The 21,611-nt window shown below is 37.7% G+C and overlaps 1 protein-coding gene and 1 long non-coding RNA gene across 3 annotated transcripts; one reads left to right on the top strand and one right to left on the bottom strand.

Annotated features, from left to right (window-relative positions):
- Nucleotides 1-3,293: 3,293 nt before the first annotated feature.
- On the bottom strand, nucleotides 3,294-12,406 carry LOC131520587 (uncharacterized). Its single transcript, XR_009266094.1, has 2 exons — nucleotides 12,263-12,406; nucleotides 3,294-8,645 (listed from the first exon to the last, which is right to left on the bottom strand). It is a non-coding gene; the product is annotated as an uncharacterized LOC131520587 (long non-coding RNA).
- Nucleotides 12,407-12,599: 193 nt separating this feature from the next.
- Nucleotides 12,600-20,979, top strand: lhx1a (LIM homeobox 1a). 2 transcript variants are annotated; one of them, XM_058744785.1, is made up of 5 exons: nucleotides 12,600-13,488; nucleotides 14,877-15,100; nucleotides 15,749-15,993; nucleotides 17,835-18,000; nucleotides 19,145-20,979. In XM_058744785.1, the coding sequence occupies exons 1-5, from the start codon at nucleotides 13,319-13,321 to the stop codon at nucleotides 19,522-19,524; spliced, it is 1,185 nt and encodes a 394-aa protein (XP_058600768.1). In that variant the 5' UTR covers nucleotides 12,600-13,318; the 3' UTR covers nucleotides 19,525-20,979. The 2 variants fall into 2 exon arrangements, with proteins under 2 accessions (XP_058600768.1, XP_058600767.1); XM_058744784.1 differs by having other exon boundaries at nucleotides 15,716-15,993.
- Nucleotides 20,980-21,611: the final 632 nt, after the last annotated feature.

Below are 21,611 nucleotides of genomic sequence, written 5' to 3'. Positions count from 1 at the left end.
AGCGGATTTGCTGTTTCTTATTTTGGGGACGTGCTGTATTTGGAGAGGAGCACAAAGGGTGGAAGGGCATCAAGGGTGGGGGCATCAGGGGGTGTGTCTTGTTGGAAAACGTGCAAAAAAACCAAAGAGGTGAAGCAAGAATCAAAGGACAAGAGAGAAAATTGTCCCACTGTAATACTTTACACACATACAAATAAAACAGCTTATCGGCATTCACCATGTCTTTACACTGTCCTCATGACCTTTCCCATTGAATTCTCTGTTCTACTGGCAGTGTTCATGCACAGGACTGGTGTCTGGTGTGGATTGATATAACTCATTTTGCATTGGAATTCATAGGAATAAATTTTTCATTTTTAAAGATTTTTATTATATAAAGCCTTAAGGCCTGTTCACACCAAGAACAAGAACAATAACTATAAAGATAACTATAATGACAACTATATTGACATCCATAACAATGCACAATCATGTTGTTTATTATAAGTACACGCTGCAGTTGTCATTTGCTGCTTTAAAAAAAAAATTTCAATTCTGAAAGTTTTTCCAGTGATGTTGTTCCTCTGTGCTGTTATAGTTGTGGTGCTATTTTTCTTACATTTAGATCAGTTTTTAAAAGTATATATTTATCGTTATCATTATTGACCTTAGAGTGAACGAGTCTTTAATGCCAATTTTATGTGCAAAAAATATTATAATGTACTAAAAATATATGTACATTTTTTTGGTTTGTGTGTGTGTGTGTGTGTGTGTGTGTGTGTGTGAACAAAAAATTCCATTTGAATTTAATTCAATTTTATTTGTGAAATAAGAAAACTGAGTGAGATTTCGAAACACACAGTGGAAAAAAACACTAAAATCAATTATTTGTGACAAATGTTATATTTATTGAATTTTGCATAATCAAATAATTTCAAAATTGAAACTTAAATGCACGTGGATGCACCATTTCGTCAGTTTTTGCTCTGTAACAGCATCTGTGCACAGCACCATAAATCCACATATATTTTTCTCTCTTTACATTGTTCAATTCAACCGTAATATTTCGCCAGCTCTCTGATAATCATTAAAACCATGCAAGTCAATCCGCTCACACTGTTTATTTACAGTCAAATCCATTTCTGTCGCTGATCCATGGAAGATCCAAGGAGAAGTATATAAGCCGTTTAAAAGGGGAAAATCTTGGAAACACTGTACAATATCAGATTGGTGCTCACATGTTTTTTGTGCTGCGTTAATTCTGCTCTCCGTCTCTTACTCAGAGCAGTGAAGGTCTACGGGGGCTTTTCTGTGTGTGCAAAGCTGTCCCGGCGTTAATATTTTCAGTGTCTCAAGCTTACAGAGAGTGAACTCTCACCCCTCCCCACTGCTGCCGCACAGAGATAAAACTTTCCACTTCCCTTTTTTTTTCAGCAGAGAATTACAAGAAGAAGTCGATAACACCGCCACAATCAGCTTTTACACAGGATTGGGCTCAGGTGAATAGCATGGGACTTCTCTCTAGGCTGACAAACAGACAGGACCATACAGCACACCTGTGGGACTCGGGAAGACCACTTCATCCCATTGTGAACATGACCAATGAAAAGAAATATCCTATCAAGCAGGCTTTTGTCTGTGCGATGCTACAGGAGAGTGGTATTTGTCTGGCTCTCTCATCGCAGTGAAGCTAGCTCAATTACATTATCTTGTGCTAAAGGTAGTTCCAGGGCATTCTGTTGGCAATCAATCAATCAATCTTTCAGTGTGTATCTTGATGTTCTTTCCCAGGTCTGGAATCTCTGACAGCACAGAATGCCACACCCAATCCTCAATCTGTTCCTGTGCATGGACAAGAGTAGAACACAGCTACAAGTTCTTGAAATCAGATTAAACATCTAATTAAAAAGTTTATTTAGAAATGTCAAAGCTGATTTGATTTGATTTGATAAATAATAATGAAATAAAATAATACAAAAAAATACAATTATTTTTAATTAAATAAAAAACATTAAGTTATGTAATAAGCATAATTAATGACATAACATTCATTACTTAATTGAACATTGTTGTTCATTTTCATCCAGTTGGATTTTATTTCTTTTCATTTATTATTATTGTTTCTAGCCACTAAATCTGAAACACTACTATACTACAAAACATTTAAAAAAATTATAAATACATTTTAAAACAACATGTTATAAATATAGGAATTTTCACTGATATATATATATATATATATATATATATATATATATTTTCATTTTATTATATATATTTTTTTTAAATCTGGCCAACTGCAACAGGGTCCCAGCTGTTCTAGGAAACACTACTGTAATACTAAATAATAACAAATAATTAATTAATTAATTAAAAAAGCAGTAAAGCATGTAATAATCAATATAGTTATCAACATATTTCATTACATAACATTCATTACTTAACTGAACATTTTTATTCATTTTTTCCCAATACATTTCTGCTCAACTGCAACAGGATTCCTGGTAGTCTAGGAATCACTACTTTTATAGTGAAAACAATAAAGAGGAAATCCAGTATATTTACAGATGGTTTTTATAATTTAAGTTCAAATGTAGTCCTTGGATATTGGATTATAAACAAAACATATTCAAGATCAAAAGCATATTAAATAAATTGAGCTGTAGTTGAAACAAGCACAATTCGTTCAACACATATGTATTTTTATGCACGCAATTCATATGTTGCACTAAAAGGTAACCACAATTGATTTGTGCCCCAGTGTGTTGGACAAAGCTTGATTCATTGAGCCTCTCCCTTTTGTTGCAACACCCTTAAAACTCTGCAACCGTCAGTCTATCTATCTTTAACAGATATATAGTTATCTAGAAATGGAGTGTGTAGGTGAGATTTATGTTCAGTCTAATGCATACACTTGCTGGTTGGCCTAATCAGCATTTCGTGAGGCCGGTCGGGAAGCGGGAGAAATGGTGAACCTGTGATGCTCTGATAGGGGATTCCTGCAGGCCTGATTAGATCTAGGGCATGTTTGTCTTCCAGTAACAGGAATTACATGATTTGTAAGGGGGCCTGGCTTCCAGCAGCATTTGAGTATTAATTCCCACCCATAGCCTGAGGAAAAAGCAGGGAATACATATTAAAGAGCCGGGATCTTTCACATCACAAGAGCAGTCAATAAGACACCTTATACTGTGAGGGTCTGATGTCTGATGCATAGATCTCTAGAAGGTGAACGGGGAAATGCTGAGCTTGGCAAATATAGTTTTCTCATATTCAAATGTGTAATAAATTCTTCTAGATTTTTCCATTCAGAGTGAAATTTAGCATTTTTTTATTTATACACCAGGGCATTGACATGTACACTAGAGCATTCACATAATACATTTAATATATAACGTATATACACAATGTGTATATACGTTATACACACACACATATATATATATAGATAGATAGATAGATAGATAGATAGATAGATAGATAGATAGATAGATAGATAGATAGATAGATAGATAGATAGATAGATAGATAGATAGACAGATAGACAGACAGATAGATAGAACTCAATGGATTAAAAAAAAACAGTCACTGCGGGAAAGGTTTCAAATATGCAAAAGATGCTGGAAATTCAAACAATATGTGGGATTTTTCAGAAGAACGGTGAGCAGTTTAACAGTTCAGGACCGGCAAGGGATTCATGAACAATCATCACAAAAAAAAAAAGCTTTTGTAAACTGTTCAACGGGGTAATTTTTATGAATTCAGCCATCATTTTGTCTTGTGGACTACATATAAACATCTTTTACGTAAAATATATTGTTCAGGACAGTACTAAATGAAAAAAAAAAAAACATTAACTACATACATTATGTATACTTATTTTTTATAATTATATTCTAATTTGCAATAAATTATTCTTGAATGAAAACTGAAAGACTGAAAGTGTGATTTTCAGCCTGGTCTATACATACATGTATAACTGCATTTTTGTTATATTTTAATATAATTATTTTTGATATTATATAATGCTTAATTTTGTATATATCTTTTTGCTTTTATTACATTTTTTTTCCCCCAGAGGACTGTAATTTGTAATTGTATGTGAAGCCTATTTATCAAGTTACGTATAGATGAAATTTAGATACAGCTTCATCAATGGGGAGAGTTACACTGCAATCTGTTCAGACACAGTGTGATTAGGATGCCTTAAGGGTGTGTGCTCTTTTAGATGGTATTTTCAAACTAAGGTCTGCTCCAGCGGTCCCTGCCATCTGGACCCGGCAGACCCGCAAACAGGTCAAGGTGGGTGCCATTCCCATGGCCCTGACTGCCTGTCACTATGCCAGTGTGCTAATTTACAGCCAGCAACCCCCCTATCCCGACCTGCCTTGCCAGCCAGCAACTCAAGGGTGTGAAGATGCCAACAGCATGCTCCGCTGAAGACAAATCAGCCTCAGTCTCTCATAAAACACCCAGAGGTCATGACCTCTTCACCTTTTCAACCCATCACTCCCCGTTCCTACAGCCCTGCCTCCCACCATGCCTACCTGATGGCCCACTCAGGCACAAACACACAAGAGGAAAAACAGTTCCAAACAAGGTAACGGTCTCATCTGAGCTCACCGTACAGAGAAAACTATTTGCATGCCCACCCTCTGTTTCAGCTCTCCAGACACAGCAGGAGGAATATGAAAGTCTGTAGTCTGTGAGTAAAGCAGCCGAGATATCTCACCAAACGTACAGTGAGGAACTGCTGGAGTACAGTGGAGCAGCACCTCATTCAACTAATGGCCCTGGAACAACAGGAGGGCCCGCAGCAAAAATGGGTTTGTCTGGCATTCAGCATTCTAACCAGTTTCTTGGCTTTTGTTGTCTGCTGAAAATGAGAATATTTTCTTTTCGGTGCAGCATGTAGTATTTTTTTCTCTATGTGAGCAGTTCAGTTCAACTTTTGTCCCTTTCAAATTGGAACGGTTTAGAAAGTCTTGGTTTTCAGAGGCCAATGTCATCATCTAACAATAATTTTCTTTATCAGTGCACGGTACTAGTTTGCTTTATACAGTATCTAAGCCAAGATGAGTAAAAGATTCTAGAAATCCAGAAAGCTCCTCTTTTTTTTTTTTTTTTTTTTTTGAGGTCGGCATTTGCTAAAAAGGTTAGCAAAATATATCCTGAACTAATACTTGACAGAACATAAGTAGATGGACACAGAAATGATGGCGGATACACTACATGCTCACTGTTTGTGACTGAGATAGCCACAGTCAATGCATATAATCCACTCCCTGAAATAAACTGTCCCATTAAAATAAAATGTTGCCCATATAACGAATTGAAAACGCTGCATAATTTGGAGGGGATCCCAAGTAGGATAAGAGGCTGGTGCAAAATGAGATTATTAGCAGTGCGATATAATTTATTCACAACCTCATAAGACCAAGCATCCTCAACGAAGCTCAAAAGCATGCCTGTTGTTTATATTCAAGTCCTAACCATAAATTACTACCATATATTTCTATTTAAAACTACCCGATCTCATGAAAGTGCGTATCAATAGCAGGAGTCTATGTTTCGATTTGGCGTACTATTTATACGCAGAAATAGACTTTGGCGTGCATATGATACGCAGTGGGTTGGATTAGGGTTGTGGGGTAGATGCGTATCATATGTACGCGAAAACTACGTATTTTAACAAGTATATGCAAATCCATTTCTGCGTATCAATAGCACGATTTTCTGTTTGTATTTGGCGTACAATTTACACGCATTTTCATGAGACCGGGCTCATGTGGTGGTGATGACTAACAGTGAGGAGATTCGGAGTATGGCGAGGAATCCATTTATAAATCTCCTTAACTATTACTATAACTATCACTGGTCGTATAGGTTTAAAAATGGCACTGTAGGCACATGTATCTGGACTAGTCGAGAACATCACGTATTTATATGCTCGTGCTCAAACACGCGCTCGGCTTCCACCGGCCCTAAATCCCGACAGCGCCTGCTGACGTGAGGCATGCTGGGGTGAGTGCGTTTTGCCTATGCATTAGCCATTCATTTCGTCTGTCTGACACCTCTCCAACATAAAACCGTACGGCGGAGGTAAAATATCTCTCTCCTGGCGAAAATAAAGCTTTGTCTCCCTCCTGATCTATAGGATATAAAATAAAGCCATGGCTTTGATGGTGGCTTTACCTTATGCAGGGCTTGCTTTTTGTGCACACAAAGGCAATGAAGATGAATGAGGAGGGATTGCCGGGGTCTTGTCTCTCGTGGTCCTTTAGGATCACCCCCCTTTTCCTGTGTTCACTGCAGACTCTCGGAGAAGTTAGTCAGGCAGCTTTATTATTGATCCATGGCAGTCGATTGCCATGAGAAGGGATGTGTCCGGTCTGTTCGTATTTTTTTGTTTCTGAACTTGGATTACATCGATTAGCATCCGTTTACATTTTTGTCAATTTAAAGGCTATAGGTAGGCCTATTCTTTGAGTTTCAAGTGGTTGTTATATTTTCTGCTAGTCGCACCAATGAAGTTCTTCATCACTTCTGCACGTTTCCTAAAAACATATTGGTCTATCACGTGAAAACGTTCGTAGACAAGCCAGCGCTTCAGATCACATGTATCTAAATCTAATGTGTGTCGTTTAAACGGATCTTTCCTCTTGCTTTCACAGTTTATCAGATGCAAAGCGGCACTTAATATGCTACTAATGCATGTTGATTATTGCAAATTTTGATGTCTGCCATTGTAATGCTCTTCTGTTTGCATCTGTTACGTTTTCTACTGTAGCCATAATGTAAGATCCACATCTCGTGCAGTCACATTAAACGCGTTTATCTTCGGTCACTTTAATTCATTTCTATAGACTATATGAAGTTGAGCTTTACTATTTCTGAAACCCTGTCTTATCATAGCCGTAAACATTTTTTATTCATTTGAGAAATCTTTAAGTAGCCTATAACTTTAAGCGCCTCGAAGATATTTAGCATCTCTACGCGCTATTTTTATATTGAGGAAAGTTTGGTTGGTAATTCAATACCTTTGGGCCTGACAGATTCATTATGTTGCACCGGTTCTACAAAACAAGCGGTCTGGTTTGTGAACAGGCCCTCCAAAAATAACGTAGGATGTTAGTTAAGATTATCTTACAGCTTTTAAAGAGCCAACCTCGTTTATTGTACAATAATCAGATGTAAGTAACGCATCTTAAATCGTCATCACACAGAAAAAAATAATAATCTGTTCCCCCAAGTTCATCATTTGTAGTCAGTATTTAATGGCAGCTATTCACAGAATAGTCCTTGGCTTTTTTTTTTGTTGTTGTTTTCGTTCTTTCTTTCTTTTCTTTTTTTAAGGGGAAAAAAGTCATTCTTAGCTTGCAAAAAAAAATAAAAATAGAATGTTTTAATTCAGCCCCTGGCTGTTGATATCAGCAGCAGACAGGACTGTACTCGTGCATGCTCTTGGAGCTTCAGTGCAGAAATCTGCTCCTGTTTAGTAGCTATCTGCTGATTTTCAGCCCCGCAGCCCGTCCCCTGAGCATTGCCCACTGCGCGATAATATCTCAAAGGGAGTGGTTATCACCACACATTATATTATAATCATTAGTGATCCTGGCCCTTTCACCCGCACTGCAGAATAAGCGTTGGGAACCATTAATCTAAACTAGAGCGACCACTCTCAAAGACTGCTCGTTTCCATTCGGGCCCAGCGGGGAATAATATAATAATTTCTTGTCACTGCTCTTTGGTTGGCTGTCGCTAATGAGATAATGAGGTAGATTTTCTTATAGTTTTTGTTGATGTTTACCTGCATCAAGAACGGTTATTCTTTTGCATAAGATAATAGCCTATAAAATTAGCCTATTATACATTTTAAATGTTGATTTTAATAAGCACATCGCTTTCCATAGGGGAAAAAAAATTAATTGCATCATGGTGGTGAGTCATCATCGCGCTTTCCTTCCTAAGTAGCACATTTTCCATCCATCTCAAATGTAAACAAAGTGTTAAGACTTAATGTGACAGATATATCTGATTCGTTGATAATCAAATTTGTGGAAGCAATTTTATAAATGAATGCTTATTCTGATTTAGTCGTGTGGTATAGTTAAATTTGAATATAAAAGACTGTTAATCCTTGGTCTGGTATGCCAGGCCTAAACGGTCGCCGTGTCTGTGTTTGATTATCGGGTTTAGGGGAGAAATAACAGCTGTTCCAGTGATGGGACTACGAGATCTATAACCTCAATCGAATTTCTCTTGCCAGTCTTCCGCAGAGTTGGAAAGTCAAGAAAAATGTTTATGTTGAGTTGTTGGTCAATATTGAAGCTGCTGGATTATGTTCGCTTTTTATGCTCACAGGAGCATTTCATTTGACGTGGTTGCACTGATGTACTGATAATTATTCCTGAACACTTTATTTACCCACAAGTCAACAGTTTTAGATTCGTTGAGTTAGTCTGGGATTTAGAGGTCATATTTTTGGTTGGAGACTGCTGTAAGGAATATAATTGTAGAGGTCTTGCTTCAGTCGTCCCTGACCCCTAATCGGTTTGGACATGCTGTGGGTCCGGGTTTGGTCGCTGCACATCACCTCACTGCACCGCAGAGCCGAAAAGATTGACACAACGCGGTCCTGGAGCGCCACACGCCTATTGTCCACACTGCGAAAATAAAGACATTCTCTTGAAAGAAAAGCAAGGCACATGCTTCATTGCAGTCATATTTAAATTGCTAACCCAACACACACACACACCCCACCACCACGCGTGCGCACGCGCGCGCCTACATCACATGGTCGGGGTATGATTCAGTAGGCATGTCAGGCCTTATGATATGTTTTCACTATTTGGCCTTTGTCTAAACTGCTTAACATTATTTAAATGAAGCAATTCTAAGAGAAAAAAAGTAGGAATGAAAAAAATAAGAAACGGATATTTTATCTCGTCAATATGTCAACTTTATTATTTTTGCAAATCAACAGATAATAGGCTATAGCCTATACCATCATATTTCTATTATTTTGCAGTATATACTATCATAATGCAAATATCATGCACATCTGTTCTAGGCTATATCTTGCTTTTTTTTCGCTAACCTATGCACTACCCTGCCTTTTTTTTTTTTTTTTTTTTTACTACAGAGCATGTTAGTAACAGTCATTCCACATATCATGAATAAAACGCGTAAACAAACAGGCAGCGGTGCAGAGCGATATGGAGAGGGGCCCGAGGCACAGAGCCCCCCTTTACTCGGGCTCCTGGCGGTCCCGGTGCACCAGCTGATCAAAGCCCGAGTAAGGGGTAATATTTCTCACTTTATTACCGGAGTCACAGCGTGTCTGTACGGCCGGCGATCACACACTGCTCTGCCCAAACTAGCTCAGTTAATGTATCGTAGCTATAGGCTATAGGATGACTACGTGCGAGAAAAAAAGAAAAAAAAAACAGTAAAACACACACTCTCTGAATATTAAAACAAGGCATTTGCTTCAAGATGACATTTTCAAATTGCATTTACGTTTTGTTCCGTTTTCTGTTTGCAGTCCAATTTTAATACGAATTAGCCTATTTAACGATTAGAAATTAAGCATCTAGCCTAAACAAACGAAACGAAAAAAAAAAAGTCCTAACGTTTTAAAATGATTAGTCAAATTAACATTAGTCATTATTTTAGATGAATTCCAAAATATTGGATTCTTAAGGCTAAAGCGCGTTAAAAATAAAATTATTACTTTATTTTTATTTTTTAGATATATTTATTTACATAGCCTATCACCTGCACTACATCACAGGCTGTGAACTTAGTTTCCTAAATGCATTGATCATGACGTGAACAGAAATGTTTGTCAAATCGTTTTGCCTTTTAACAAATGAATCATTTGATTATGCACTTGGCTGAGATTTGATCTGCAACAAAGTTTGTGTCATGATATATTTCAGAGGATTTTTACCATTATCTATACACCACTAAGACAACATGATCGGGTTGATTCACTCGCTCGCTTTTTATGTTTAGCTTATTCGAAAACGATTCCGCGCTAAGAGCATGCGTAATGCAGCGAGTGTAGTTTGACAGGCATTTGGTCTCCCAGCGGTGAGAATTTTTCGATCGATAGCTCCCTCTAGCACTGCCCCATCTCCAGCCTCGCCGTTTTTTCCATTCGGTCAGTAGTCCACCTGACGATGCCACTAATTGAAAGCTTTATTCCCATCACGGATGAGTCAGCATGTCAAATAACAGTCTGCAAACGAAATGGATACATTTGTAATTATGAGCTTTTATCTAAATATTAATGAAACTTCCCTCATAGTTTACGTTGTTTCAGAAGTTCTTTTTGTTCATATAACCTGTATATAAGACTTTTCATACAATATAAACAAACGATGGTCACTTTTAGGTTATTAAAAAGTTGCAAAAAATATATTTATTTATGAGTTAAAAGTAAAAGTATTTGCAAATGATTTTTAACTGTTAACATATAATGTCAAGATAATCAGTGTGAGAAAATTATTATTACTACTATTACTATTATTATGCAGTAATAAAAATAAGTTTTGGCCTATAATAATGTGATAAAAAAGATTATTGTAAACGGTTCTTTTTTTTTTTACATTTCTCTCTATATTTAACTCTCACTATTACTGCAGTCAAAACATCCCGTGGATTTGCATGCCCTACAAACTGGGAGAAAAGACTAGTTCAAAGGAGAGACAGGGGAGGTGTGGTGGCCGCATTGGCGACTGCAAAAGATGGAGTGTGTTCATCTTTTATCTGTTATTCTTCGTGAAACAACACATGTCATCCAAGGGTCCCACAGTCAAAGATGAGCGCTCCCTAGACGCTCATCGGCAGCTGTTTCTGTGTGTTGTGTAAGGCCCTTTGCTGCCATGGCGTGGACCAGCCCCACTATGCCGTTTTACATGAGAAGTGGCCCATATGCACAAAGTTGCGTGGTATTGATTCCAGATTCCAGACTGGAACGTTTGCACAATATACGCTGACAGAATGTAAATAGCTGAGATTGTGAGGTTGAGGGGTGTGTCTGTCTCTCTCTCTCCCTCTCTCTCTCTGTGTGTGTGTGTGTGTGTGTGTGTGTGTGAGAGAGTTGGAATAACCGAGTCAGTTTATGGTGGTGAATGGTGTCAGTGTCACACAGGAAGGCAAAGGTTCAAGAGGTTTGAAATGAGATTAAGATTCGGTACGTGTCCTTTAATGATATCGAATTATTACAATGATACATATATTCTCTGTGAACAATTCAGATGAAGTTAATGTGCATACAGCAAAAATAAAACATTTTATATTAGTAAATAATTCTTGTACAAACAATAATGCAATAATTACATATTATACACAGAACATTTTTTATTATGATCAAACATTAAAAATAAGATAAACGGTTAGAGAGACTGAAGGAGTTATCGAAATTGTCCATACAAGGAAACAAGCTCATACAATTTGAAATTGCTCTAAATTCAGTAGCCCTACCCTAATTTTTATTTGCAATGAAGTGTTACTATTAACCACATACACTTGAAGAACACGATGCATATTGCTTAAAATCAGAAGAACGGACTTAACAGATCTAACAAAACACCATAAGGTGTTTGGGCCATTAGAGGCTGCTGAGGTGATCTAACATCCTGTAAAGTTTAGAGCCCTCTTGTCTTTCACTTTCTCTCGTTTAACAAAGGACCAAAGGAGGATGTAGTTCTTAAGTGTCTTTTCGTTGATTGAGTTACATAGTTTAAAAGGTTACACAAATTGTCTGCGTAAATTCTTTAAATTGAATATAAGGAATATAGCTTTAAAAGTTAATTTTTAAATCTACGTAAAATTGTTTCTAACTTGACTAGGAAATGGAATGGTTATAAATTAGATTTAGTGTGAGCGAAGAAGAAATGAACTATTAAAGATCTCGCCATAGACATATAAACGTATATGATCTTATAAAACAAAATACGTCATTATTTTATGGCACACTTCATGAAGGTTTCAGGAAACATTCTGTAAGTTGTCTTGATAGTTACATGTCAGATACAATTTAAAAAAAATAAAAAAATAAAAATCATATCATGCTTGTGCTGCTATTCGATATATAAAATAACGAAGAAAAAAAGTACTAATGCATATTCCAGACTAAGCATCTTTACGCCAGATTTCTTTTTAAGAAATAAACGCCACCACAACAGAACAGTTTTCACAGCATGGCGCATCTCACAGTAAAGACACATGATCTACATATACATAAACAATGCTTAAATGATCAGATATGTACCTTACCAAATGCTTCTCTCGTTCCTCGGTTCCACCAGAACGGACAAATATAGGAAAATGACGAGAAAAATGAAAAATAAAATTTAAGAAGACTTTCGAACAGCAAGGTCTGTTTTCTGACTCTCCACATTAACTAAGATATGACAGTTTCTGGGATTTTTGACAATTGGTGTCTTCTGTTCCCTATAAATAGCGCAGAGTGTGCCGGTAAAGCGGTGAGGGGATAGCTAATGGTTACTTGAACGGAAAGCCGCTGATTGGCCTCGGCCCGGAGTGACGTCAGGAGGCTGTGAATAAGGCTGGCTCGTGTGCTTTCAGGAACATGCAGAACACCGGAGGCTGTTCGGGGATCGTCATCAGTCCTGCTACGAGATGTCACGCGCATTCTGTTCACGCTAGCATCTTTCACCTCTTCTGTCTTACCGAGGAAACAGCACACGTTACAGAGGGAGACGCACTTTTCAAAGCGTTTGGCCATTGCATCTTTCAGAAGGACGTAAAAACAGTGGATACGTGGACATGGTAAAGTGCACTCTAGTGTCTCTGGGCTCGCATGTCTCGCGTGCTAGTTCCGTCCAAGACCGGTTGCGTTAGATGCTTGTTTATGAAAGACTTTAATGCACATCGTCACCAATGCTTCACCTTGTTGTTGACAACGGCGACGTGCTTTTTCCCGCAATGATGTCCTTGTCTTTGTAGCCAACGAGCAGTTGGTGTTTTGAAAGATTTCTCTATGCTGGCTTCATTTATGCATCTCAAAATTTGGCAAGGAAGAGGATGAGAAATAATGACTGACAACTGAAGCACTACCTCATGAGAAGATCCTCTTTTATTATCCTGATTTTGGACCGCTACAGGTCCATCCAAATACACAGAAGTGGTGAATATAATTAAAACTTCTTGATCTTTTCCTTTCGACCCGATTCGCAAAGACTGACTTGGAGCATCCTTCATCATTGCAACCCTTTCCATTCTCTCTCTGGAAAGAGAGAAAACAGGAGCAGACTCTCAGGTTGTGGACACCACGGCAGTAACTGTGGGAGCACATCCAAAGACAATGGTCCACTGTGCGGGCTGCGAGAGGCCTATATTGGACAGGTTTCTCCTTAATGTTCTGGACAGAGCATGGCACATCAAGTGCGTACAATGCTGCGAGTGCAAATGTAACCTAACAGAAAAATGCTTCTCTCGAGAAGGAAAACTGTATTGCAAAAACGACTTCTTTAGGTAAGTTGCTTGCGAGAGTTCGACTCATAAAATACATATGTTTTTCTGATATAGATATATTGCTGTGATTCATGGAAATATGATAGTTTATTTAATATCATGCGCTTCAAAGATACTGGTATAATTGTCTACAAGAACAATAAAATACGATGGCAATATTTTTAAAAATCAACATAACTGGTTGTTAAAGACTTTTTACATTTTTGTGCAATTTACCATTTATAGGTTATACATATAAAACCGACATATAATTTTAAAATGATATTAATTTTTAAGAGGTTTCACGTATTTGGTAAGTAGCTTAAAACACCAACATACCTCAAATAGCTATAATAAATCAACCATTTCTCAATCACTCAAAAATATTTACAGTGCTACTGAAATTGACTGAATTTTCGTCTTTATTAAACTTAAATTCAAAATCCAGTTAAAGCTTTACACATTGCATACGCGTATCCAATTTTGCATGATTTTATTAGAATTTAGGACTTGCATTCACACTAACATGAAGTGTGATCCTAAGTACTGTCAACACGACCGACTTGTTTGATTCTTTGATTAGGACGCCCATTAATTAAATGCTTGTTAATTTGAATTGTTATGCAAAATGACGAGCAGATACACTAATAGTCTGTGTACTCGTCCGCAGCAAGGGTTTTGAAGGAAATCACACTTTGTTTACAGCGAATGGCAGCCAGGGAAGCCGCAGGGATCAATGCTTTGCCAGGGTAGTTGAAAGTGTAACGCGGCCCAGTGGCAGGCTGTCTGCACAGCCCCGCGTGTGTTTGCAGTGGTTCGAGTTAAGATGTGATAAGTGGATTTGAATAATAAACGACTTTGAGCTGGAAACCCTCAGACAATGTAATCACAGACTCAGAATCAACAATCTGTACAGAGAACCACAATACACATTATTGGTCACAATTAGCCTAAGTGGTGAGTATGTATTTACTGCAATGGTGTTTGTGTTGGAAGAACGTGCATGTACTTTTGTTAAGGGTGATTATTAATTATGCTTTAATACACACGAAGATACATGCAAAATAAATCCAAATTATAATAGAATTTGAATTAGCTCTTCAGTTTTATTTATTTCTACAACATAGCCTAAATAAAAAAACATTAGAATACATATATAAATGTTAGTTTAATTTGCGTGAACAGGGCATAAACAATAACAACTGAACAAACAGTAATTGTGATAGCTATTTTTCCCAAAATAACTGATAATATTAAACATTTGCGAACACTCATTTTATGTACACTCAAATATAAACGATGCTATTCCATCACCTTGGTCTCAGCTGAGGATAACAGATTCCTTTATATTTGATCTACTGTTTTGCTGAGTTTTAGTGACCTTTTTTTCTTGGTCTGTTCATTTGCAGGCGCTTTGGAACAAAATGCGCGGGTTGTGCTCAGGGGATCTCGCCGAATGACTTGGTCCGGAGGGCACGGAGCAAAGTGTTTCATCTGAACTGCTTCACATGCATGATGTGTAACAAGCAACTATCCACCGGAGAGGAATTGTACATCATAGACGAAAATAAATTTGTCTGTAAAGACGATTATTTAAGCAGCACGAACGGAAAAGACACCAATCTCCTTTCAGGTGAGTAAAATGAATGAAATGATATGTGAACTGAAAAAAAAAAAATGCACACTGCACGCGCTATTATCTCGCTTTATCAATAATACTTAATATAGGCCTATTCAATACTTTAGATAAATAAGTATTGATCTATAAAAATATGAAAATGTTTGAGGAATATGCACTGGGCCGTCTTGAAGTCATTTATTCAATATAATGTCTCACAAAAAAAGTTAAAGAAACCTTCAGAGGGTGTCATGCATAATATATTTTGAAAAGCATTTCATTTTTTATTCCAATTTCCATGTGAAATGCAATTCAGATTTTGCTGCATTCATTTTGTGGCCTATTTCTAGCCAGTTTGTTTTCTAATAATCTTTTTCACTGCTGTAGACTAGTGCATTGTGGCAGTTCTTTCAGCTCTAAATACCAGTGTTTCTTTGTTCTTTCTTTGTTTATTCGTTTCTTTTTGTTTTATTAAATCTTCTTTTTCTTTCTTTTTATTTTTTTCTTTGTGTTTATTTATTTATTTTACATTCCTTTGTTTAGTCTTTAACACTTTTCTGGTCCCCATGTCTAATTCAGAGGTTTTTATTTCGACCCCCTGTTTCCGACGGCCCTTCTTTCCCCATTCAGTTACAGCTTGCAGTGACCCTAGTTTATCGCCAGATTCGCAAGACCAGCTACAGGACGATGTCAAGGATGGGGAAATCGCGAACTTATCGGACAAAGAAACGGGTAACAATGAAAACGATGACCAGAACCTCGGAGGCAAACGGAGAGGACCGCGTACCACCATTAAAGCAAAGCAACTGGAGACACTGAAAGCGGCGTTCGCGGCGACCCCCAAACCAACCAGACACATCAGGGAGCAACTGGCGCAGGAAACGGGGCTCAACATGCGAGTTATTCAGGTAAACCTACACATTATTACAGAAAAAATTATACATAATTACACCAATACTAACAAACTGTATTTACTGGTAACTTATAATTGCTATGTTTGCGGCTAGTAATTTTGAGGACAAACACAGTGAGATAGGCCTATGACGAGAATTTATAGTGTGTGATTCTTAAGACATCCTGTTGTACAAATTTCTCTTCCTGGGTGAAATAGAAAAAAGCGCACGCGCGCCTTCATTGTGCCTCTTCTTTCCAATCCTTGAGGCAAGACTATTTGAATAGAAATGAGGACACTTCTTTGCTGGCACCTGTAAATATTTGGAAGTAACATTTATATGGTTAGCCTTTTTATACTTGACTCGAGAGATGGAGAGGCACGCCAGCTGGCATCAGACTGGTGAGAACGATGGGAGTCTTGGCAATGCAGCGCCATCACGTTTTGCGACCACATTTAGACATGCTGTGACGGTTCTCAGTCAAGTGGAAACGCAGAAATCTGTCCCTGTGTCTGTCAAAGTACCTCATACTAGGTGGTTTTCAGTGAGAAATTGAGAATCGATCCTTGCTTTTTTTGTCGAGTGAACCGCTGAACAATGCGAGTCCAGCCAATGTGCGCAGTACATTGGCGAATGTGTGCCCTCATTTACGCACGCTATATGGGATTTTTCAGCATCGTTTTAAAGAGCCTCATCTTGGTCATTTTTTTCGGCGTGAGATCCGATAAGAACACAGATAAAGCAGTATCATCGTTAAAAACGTCCTAATAGATTGGTGCTGTGGGGATAAAGCCTTAAAATGAGACTGAACGTAAGATCAAGTGCAGGGAAGGGGTTGAGATTAATAGAGTGGCGAGGTTGGATATTTAAGACCATCAGAGTAAACTATAATTAGCAAAAGGAATTCATGGGTGGATATATAGATTACGAAATAATAACTGCATAGAGCCGGTTAATATATCGGTAACCACCCTCCTATTAAGTATTAATTAGAGATTTGAAGTCCCCGCTGCTGCCCCCTCAGTCGGAGTAAATGGAGGGTTAAAAGATCATTAAAGTGAGGTTAGATCCGACTCTCTAACAGTGACGATAATTACGAGTAATCTTGTCACCACAATACGAATATATTCTGTCACTTCACAGGCCTACCACAGTAGACTGTGAAGACACTGCTCTGAACCAATAAAAAATGGTAAACCTGACATGTAAACATTAGGCCATAGTGTCAGACTGCTAGGTTGTCTTATTTTAATGCACCACTCTTCAATTTTATTTTATTTTTTCAATGCATAATAATAAAATAAAATACAAAAGTGCAATTGCTGCCTTAAATGTTCAAGTCAAAATGGTGCCATTTCGAATTACTAATAAATAAAACCGAGTTGACCCTCTGAAAACTCGTAAAATTAAATAGAAATGGCAGAAATGATTGTGACAAATTAAATGGGTGGAAACAGATGTTATAATTCTGACACCATTTAAGCAGTGCAAATCATAAAATGTATCAGTCACATACACAAAGAGGTTAATAAAATGTATTATTATTAAAAACAAAATTATTATTTTTTTTGGTCAGGTGATAATATGCTTTTTTTCTCTTCACAGTTACTGTGTATTTATATAACTAAGCACAGAATCGTAATAAATGAATAGGCGACTTGTGTAATTATTTCGTGAAGCTCCACATAGCCTACAATGCAACGCTATTATTGTTTTTACCATTGTAATTAATTACTGCGACGTGCTCCTCTATCACTCTGACACTCTTCTATAAAGTGTTACCGATTTTAGCAACAACAACAAAAAATTGATAAGCAGCTAATAGGTTTCCATTGTTATTTGTCCATGTGCTCTAGGTATGGTTTCAGAACCGGCGGTCCAAAGAGCGGCGCATGAAACAGCTGAGCGCGCTCGGCGCGAGGAGACACGCGTTCTTCCGGAGTCCGAGAAGAATGCGAACGCTCGTGGACAGACTCGAGCCTGGAGAATTAATTCCAAACGGCCCGTTTTCATACTATGGAGGTAAGATATGATGGCGTATTGTAGACTTATCTATCTCAAACATTTGTGTGAAATATTTTTTTCTTTCTCGCGCTGGTTTCATTCGTTACGCATCAGAAGTGAAAATGGTTGAGTTACGCGACAAATACACGTTCAAGATGTTTTTTTATTCGTCTGTTAGTTTGTGTTTTAAATAGTTAAATGGTCTGCAAATATAACTTTTGTTTTGTAATTAGGGGCTTCTGAACGTGGAAAATTAAACTAGCTACTGGCTAATTTTTCGTGTTATCCATGTGTTTGATACTTAAATGCTTTGATATCGTCAAATAATTGATTGATATTTGTTGTGTTGCCCCTTGAACTTTTGACAGCTGCTTAGCCGTTCCGTCCATTTATTTTATTTTTGAATCTACAACGGCGTGCATGTTCCGGCATTGTACGTGTCGACATCATTGTATGCGTGTTTTATTCAATATAGTTTAGTTTTATTTCACTTTATATTTTACCTAGCTTTATATATATATGCATTGCATATTAATGACAGTATGCATGGTATAGGAAAGACTGGGGCTAGTTGGGCTGTATCTTGAATCAAAAGTTGTATTACACACATCTTTATTGTTGCTATCAGTGGATACAAATGTTGATTTCAAAAACCTAGCCTCTTAAATTAGTATAAAATTCCTTTTTGTGAATTTTGTTAATCCAACTAAAATCCCAATATTACAAACAAAGTGTAAACAAGTGGCAATAATAAAAACCACTGTATGAAACTCACTGTCAAAAATAAACATTAAGTGCAAACCCCATTTTCCCTATATTTTCATAATCTGCTAGGTTCTTGTCCATATGCATGAAACAAGGCAGTTATTGTTATATATACACTATCATATCAATAACAGCTTTGTTTTATATGTTTTCAGCTGTTCAAAGCCTTCCTCGCTGTAATTAGCAAAGCTTTGTTCTCCCCACCCAGCTACATTTGTGATTTCGGTGTAACATGTTCTGTGACTAATGTGGCATATTGAGATTTGTTCCAAAGAACGACAGACTACATATTCGATGAATATTTAAACAAGGATTTTTTAAACATTCGATGAATTTTTCTCCTGCTCTTTGTTTCTAAATCTAAAGCACAATTCTTGTATCCTTTGTGTATCTACAGATTATCAAAGCGAGTACTACGGTCCGGGAGGGAATTACGACTTTTTTCCCCAAGGCCCCCCATCTTCGCAGGCCCAGACTCCTGTAGATCTCCCTTTTGTTCCATCGTCAGGACCCACTGGTACCCCGCTAGGGGGCATGGACCATCCTATCCCAGGCCACCATCCATCCAGTGAAGTACAGCGCTTTTCAGACATCATGTCTCACCACCCAGGAGACTCACCCAGTCCAGAGCCAGGGATACCTGGACCCCTGCACAGTATGTCCTCAGATGTTTTTGGACCCAGTCCGTCCTTTACATCCCTCTCCCTCAACGGCAGCGGATACAGCAACCACCTCTCCCACCCTCCGTCAGAAATGAACGAGGGCACGGTCTGGTAGCTTCTGTGAATGGACATTTCGGCAGAGAGAAATTACGATAAACAAAGGAAGGAGGGAGGGTGGGAACAGGGACACTGGCCGCACATTCTGGTTCTCGTTTTTGTCTTTTTCCCCGTTTTCCATGTCATAAATGTGGTCGGACAGCTCACAGAAAGAGCAGCAGAGGGCAGCATGGGCATTGACATTTACCTTCTTGAACTCTTTGTGTTGATGTTCCGTTTCCTTCTTTCTTTCTTTATCCCAAGTCCGAACTCAAGAAGAGAAAGAATTGATACTGTTGACCCGGTCGCTGTATGAACTCAGCTATGAGGCCCAGCGTAGCAGCGTCCCTCCAGAAGCTCAACGCTTGTACCACCGGTTAAACCGCCGCTCTAAAAACAGCGATTGCGACACATTAACAGCGTCAGCTACCGTCAAAGACTTGTCAGCTTTACAGAGAAACACCCAAGGCGGCTGATCTAATGCTAACCTGCAATGTTGACTCCAGGAAAGATCTAATCCGTCAGACTAATTTATTTATTTGAAAACTCCTCAGACCTCCTTGCCTTTCAAGGCTCTGCCATACTGACACTTAAACAACCTTTTCGACACTAAATATGTTTCTGAAGGCCAGGGAGAAAAAGCTTTTTTTTCTCGTTCTGGACATATCCTGTTTTTTTTCCCCAAGAATTCCACCAAATCTGAAGAAGTTAGCCTTCAAAAGGCAAAGTGTTAAAATGTGTATGGATGGTGAACCCTTTATTTAATGGAAGAGAACTTGAAATGTTGATAAATGAAGTCTACCTTCTAAAATTATTTTAACAAGGGTCTGAAAGGGACATAGAACAGTCAACTGTTTACGTAATATATTTAATTCAGGAGTTAAAAGTATCAACCATGATTTAGAACCTCTTGATCCAGAAAAAATGTTCCGAGCAACCAACCAAACTTTTGTATTGATTTTATTTATATTGTATGATGAAAACAAGTTTGCTGGGGTTGTGGTTCACTGTGCTAGTTTGTACAAAATGTTGTTTACAAAAAAACCTGGAAAAAAAAAAAAAAAAATCAAGTAGACAGTTGCCAAATAAAAACATAGCACAAATACTGTAAAAGTGCTTTGCACCATTATCTGCAGAACGTGTTGAAACAAAGTGTAAGTGTTTAAAAAACAATGAGAAGTATTGACTTCTTAATTTTTTAGTCTGCTGAAAAGAACATTCATAAATTGTTAATATAACATACTTAGACCTACAAGTTTTATTTTTGTGTCTTTAAAGGAAAATCCAAACTATTGAAATTGATGGTCAAATGTGCAGCAAGCAGCTGCTACTTTCTTTAAATATCAAATTCTCATGGTATGTCTTTTATTGTTCTAATAAACCTAAGCTTACGTGACCTCCAGTGCATATTAGACCATTCACTGTATAAATGCGACATGTTGAACAAATTTGTGAGTTTTTAATAAAATTAGAAAATATGAAATTCAGATGATAGGTGCTTTTCCTTGGACTAGCTGAGCATCAAATACAAGCAAGCAAGGGGATTGTCCATGTCTTAAGATGCTCGCTTTAGTATTTAGAGGCTGGTTTCTGAGAAATATGGCTTCTGAAGAATATTCCCGAGTGTGGCAGTCTAGCTGAGAATAGTAGTGTGAGACATTAGCATCTCTCAGGATGAACTTGACATGGTGGAGGACACCACATAGCCCTCGCAAGGTTGTCTTGCCTGCTATGTGTGCAACACACTTGTGATGTCCTTTCATGATACAGCATTTGATAATATTCAGAAAGCATCATTTACTCATTGCTCGAATCAGCTAAATCAAATGTTTTATATGATGCCTTGTGATTATGGTTGTACCATTTCCACTTTGAGATATACTGTGAATGGAAATGTATTTGCCATATCCTTGCTGAAATGAGTGAGGTTTGCTTTCAGTGCAAGCAGGGTTAAAGGTCATGTAGTCGCAAGCTGAGAATATTTAAACTGATAATATTCTTTTCTGATGCTTTTATCTCTTCATTTTCATACTCCAAAAGAAACAAACATCTTTCTTTATTCATTCATTCGTTACGTTGCCTATGTGCTTAAGAGCAGTAATATTA

The sequence above is a fragment of the Onychostoma macrolepis genome, chromosome 15 (genome assembly GCF_012432095.1).
Source record: "Onychostoma macrolepis isolate SWU-2019 chromosome 15, ASM1243209v1, whole genome shotgun sequence".
NCBI classification, from domain to species: Eukaryota; Metazoa; Chordata; class Actinopteri; order Cypriniformes; family Cyprinidae; genus Onychostoma; species Onychostoma macrolepis.
Note: the sequence above shows the minus strand (reverse complement) of the source record. Positions and strands in the feature narration are given on the sequence as shown.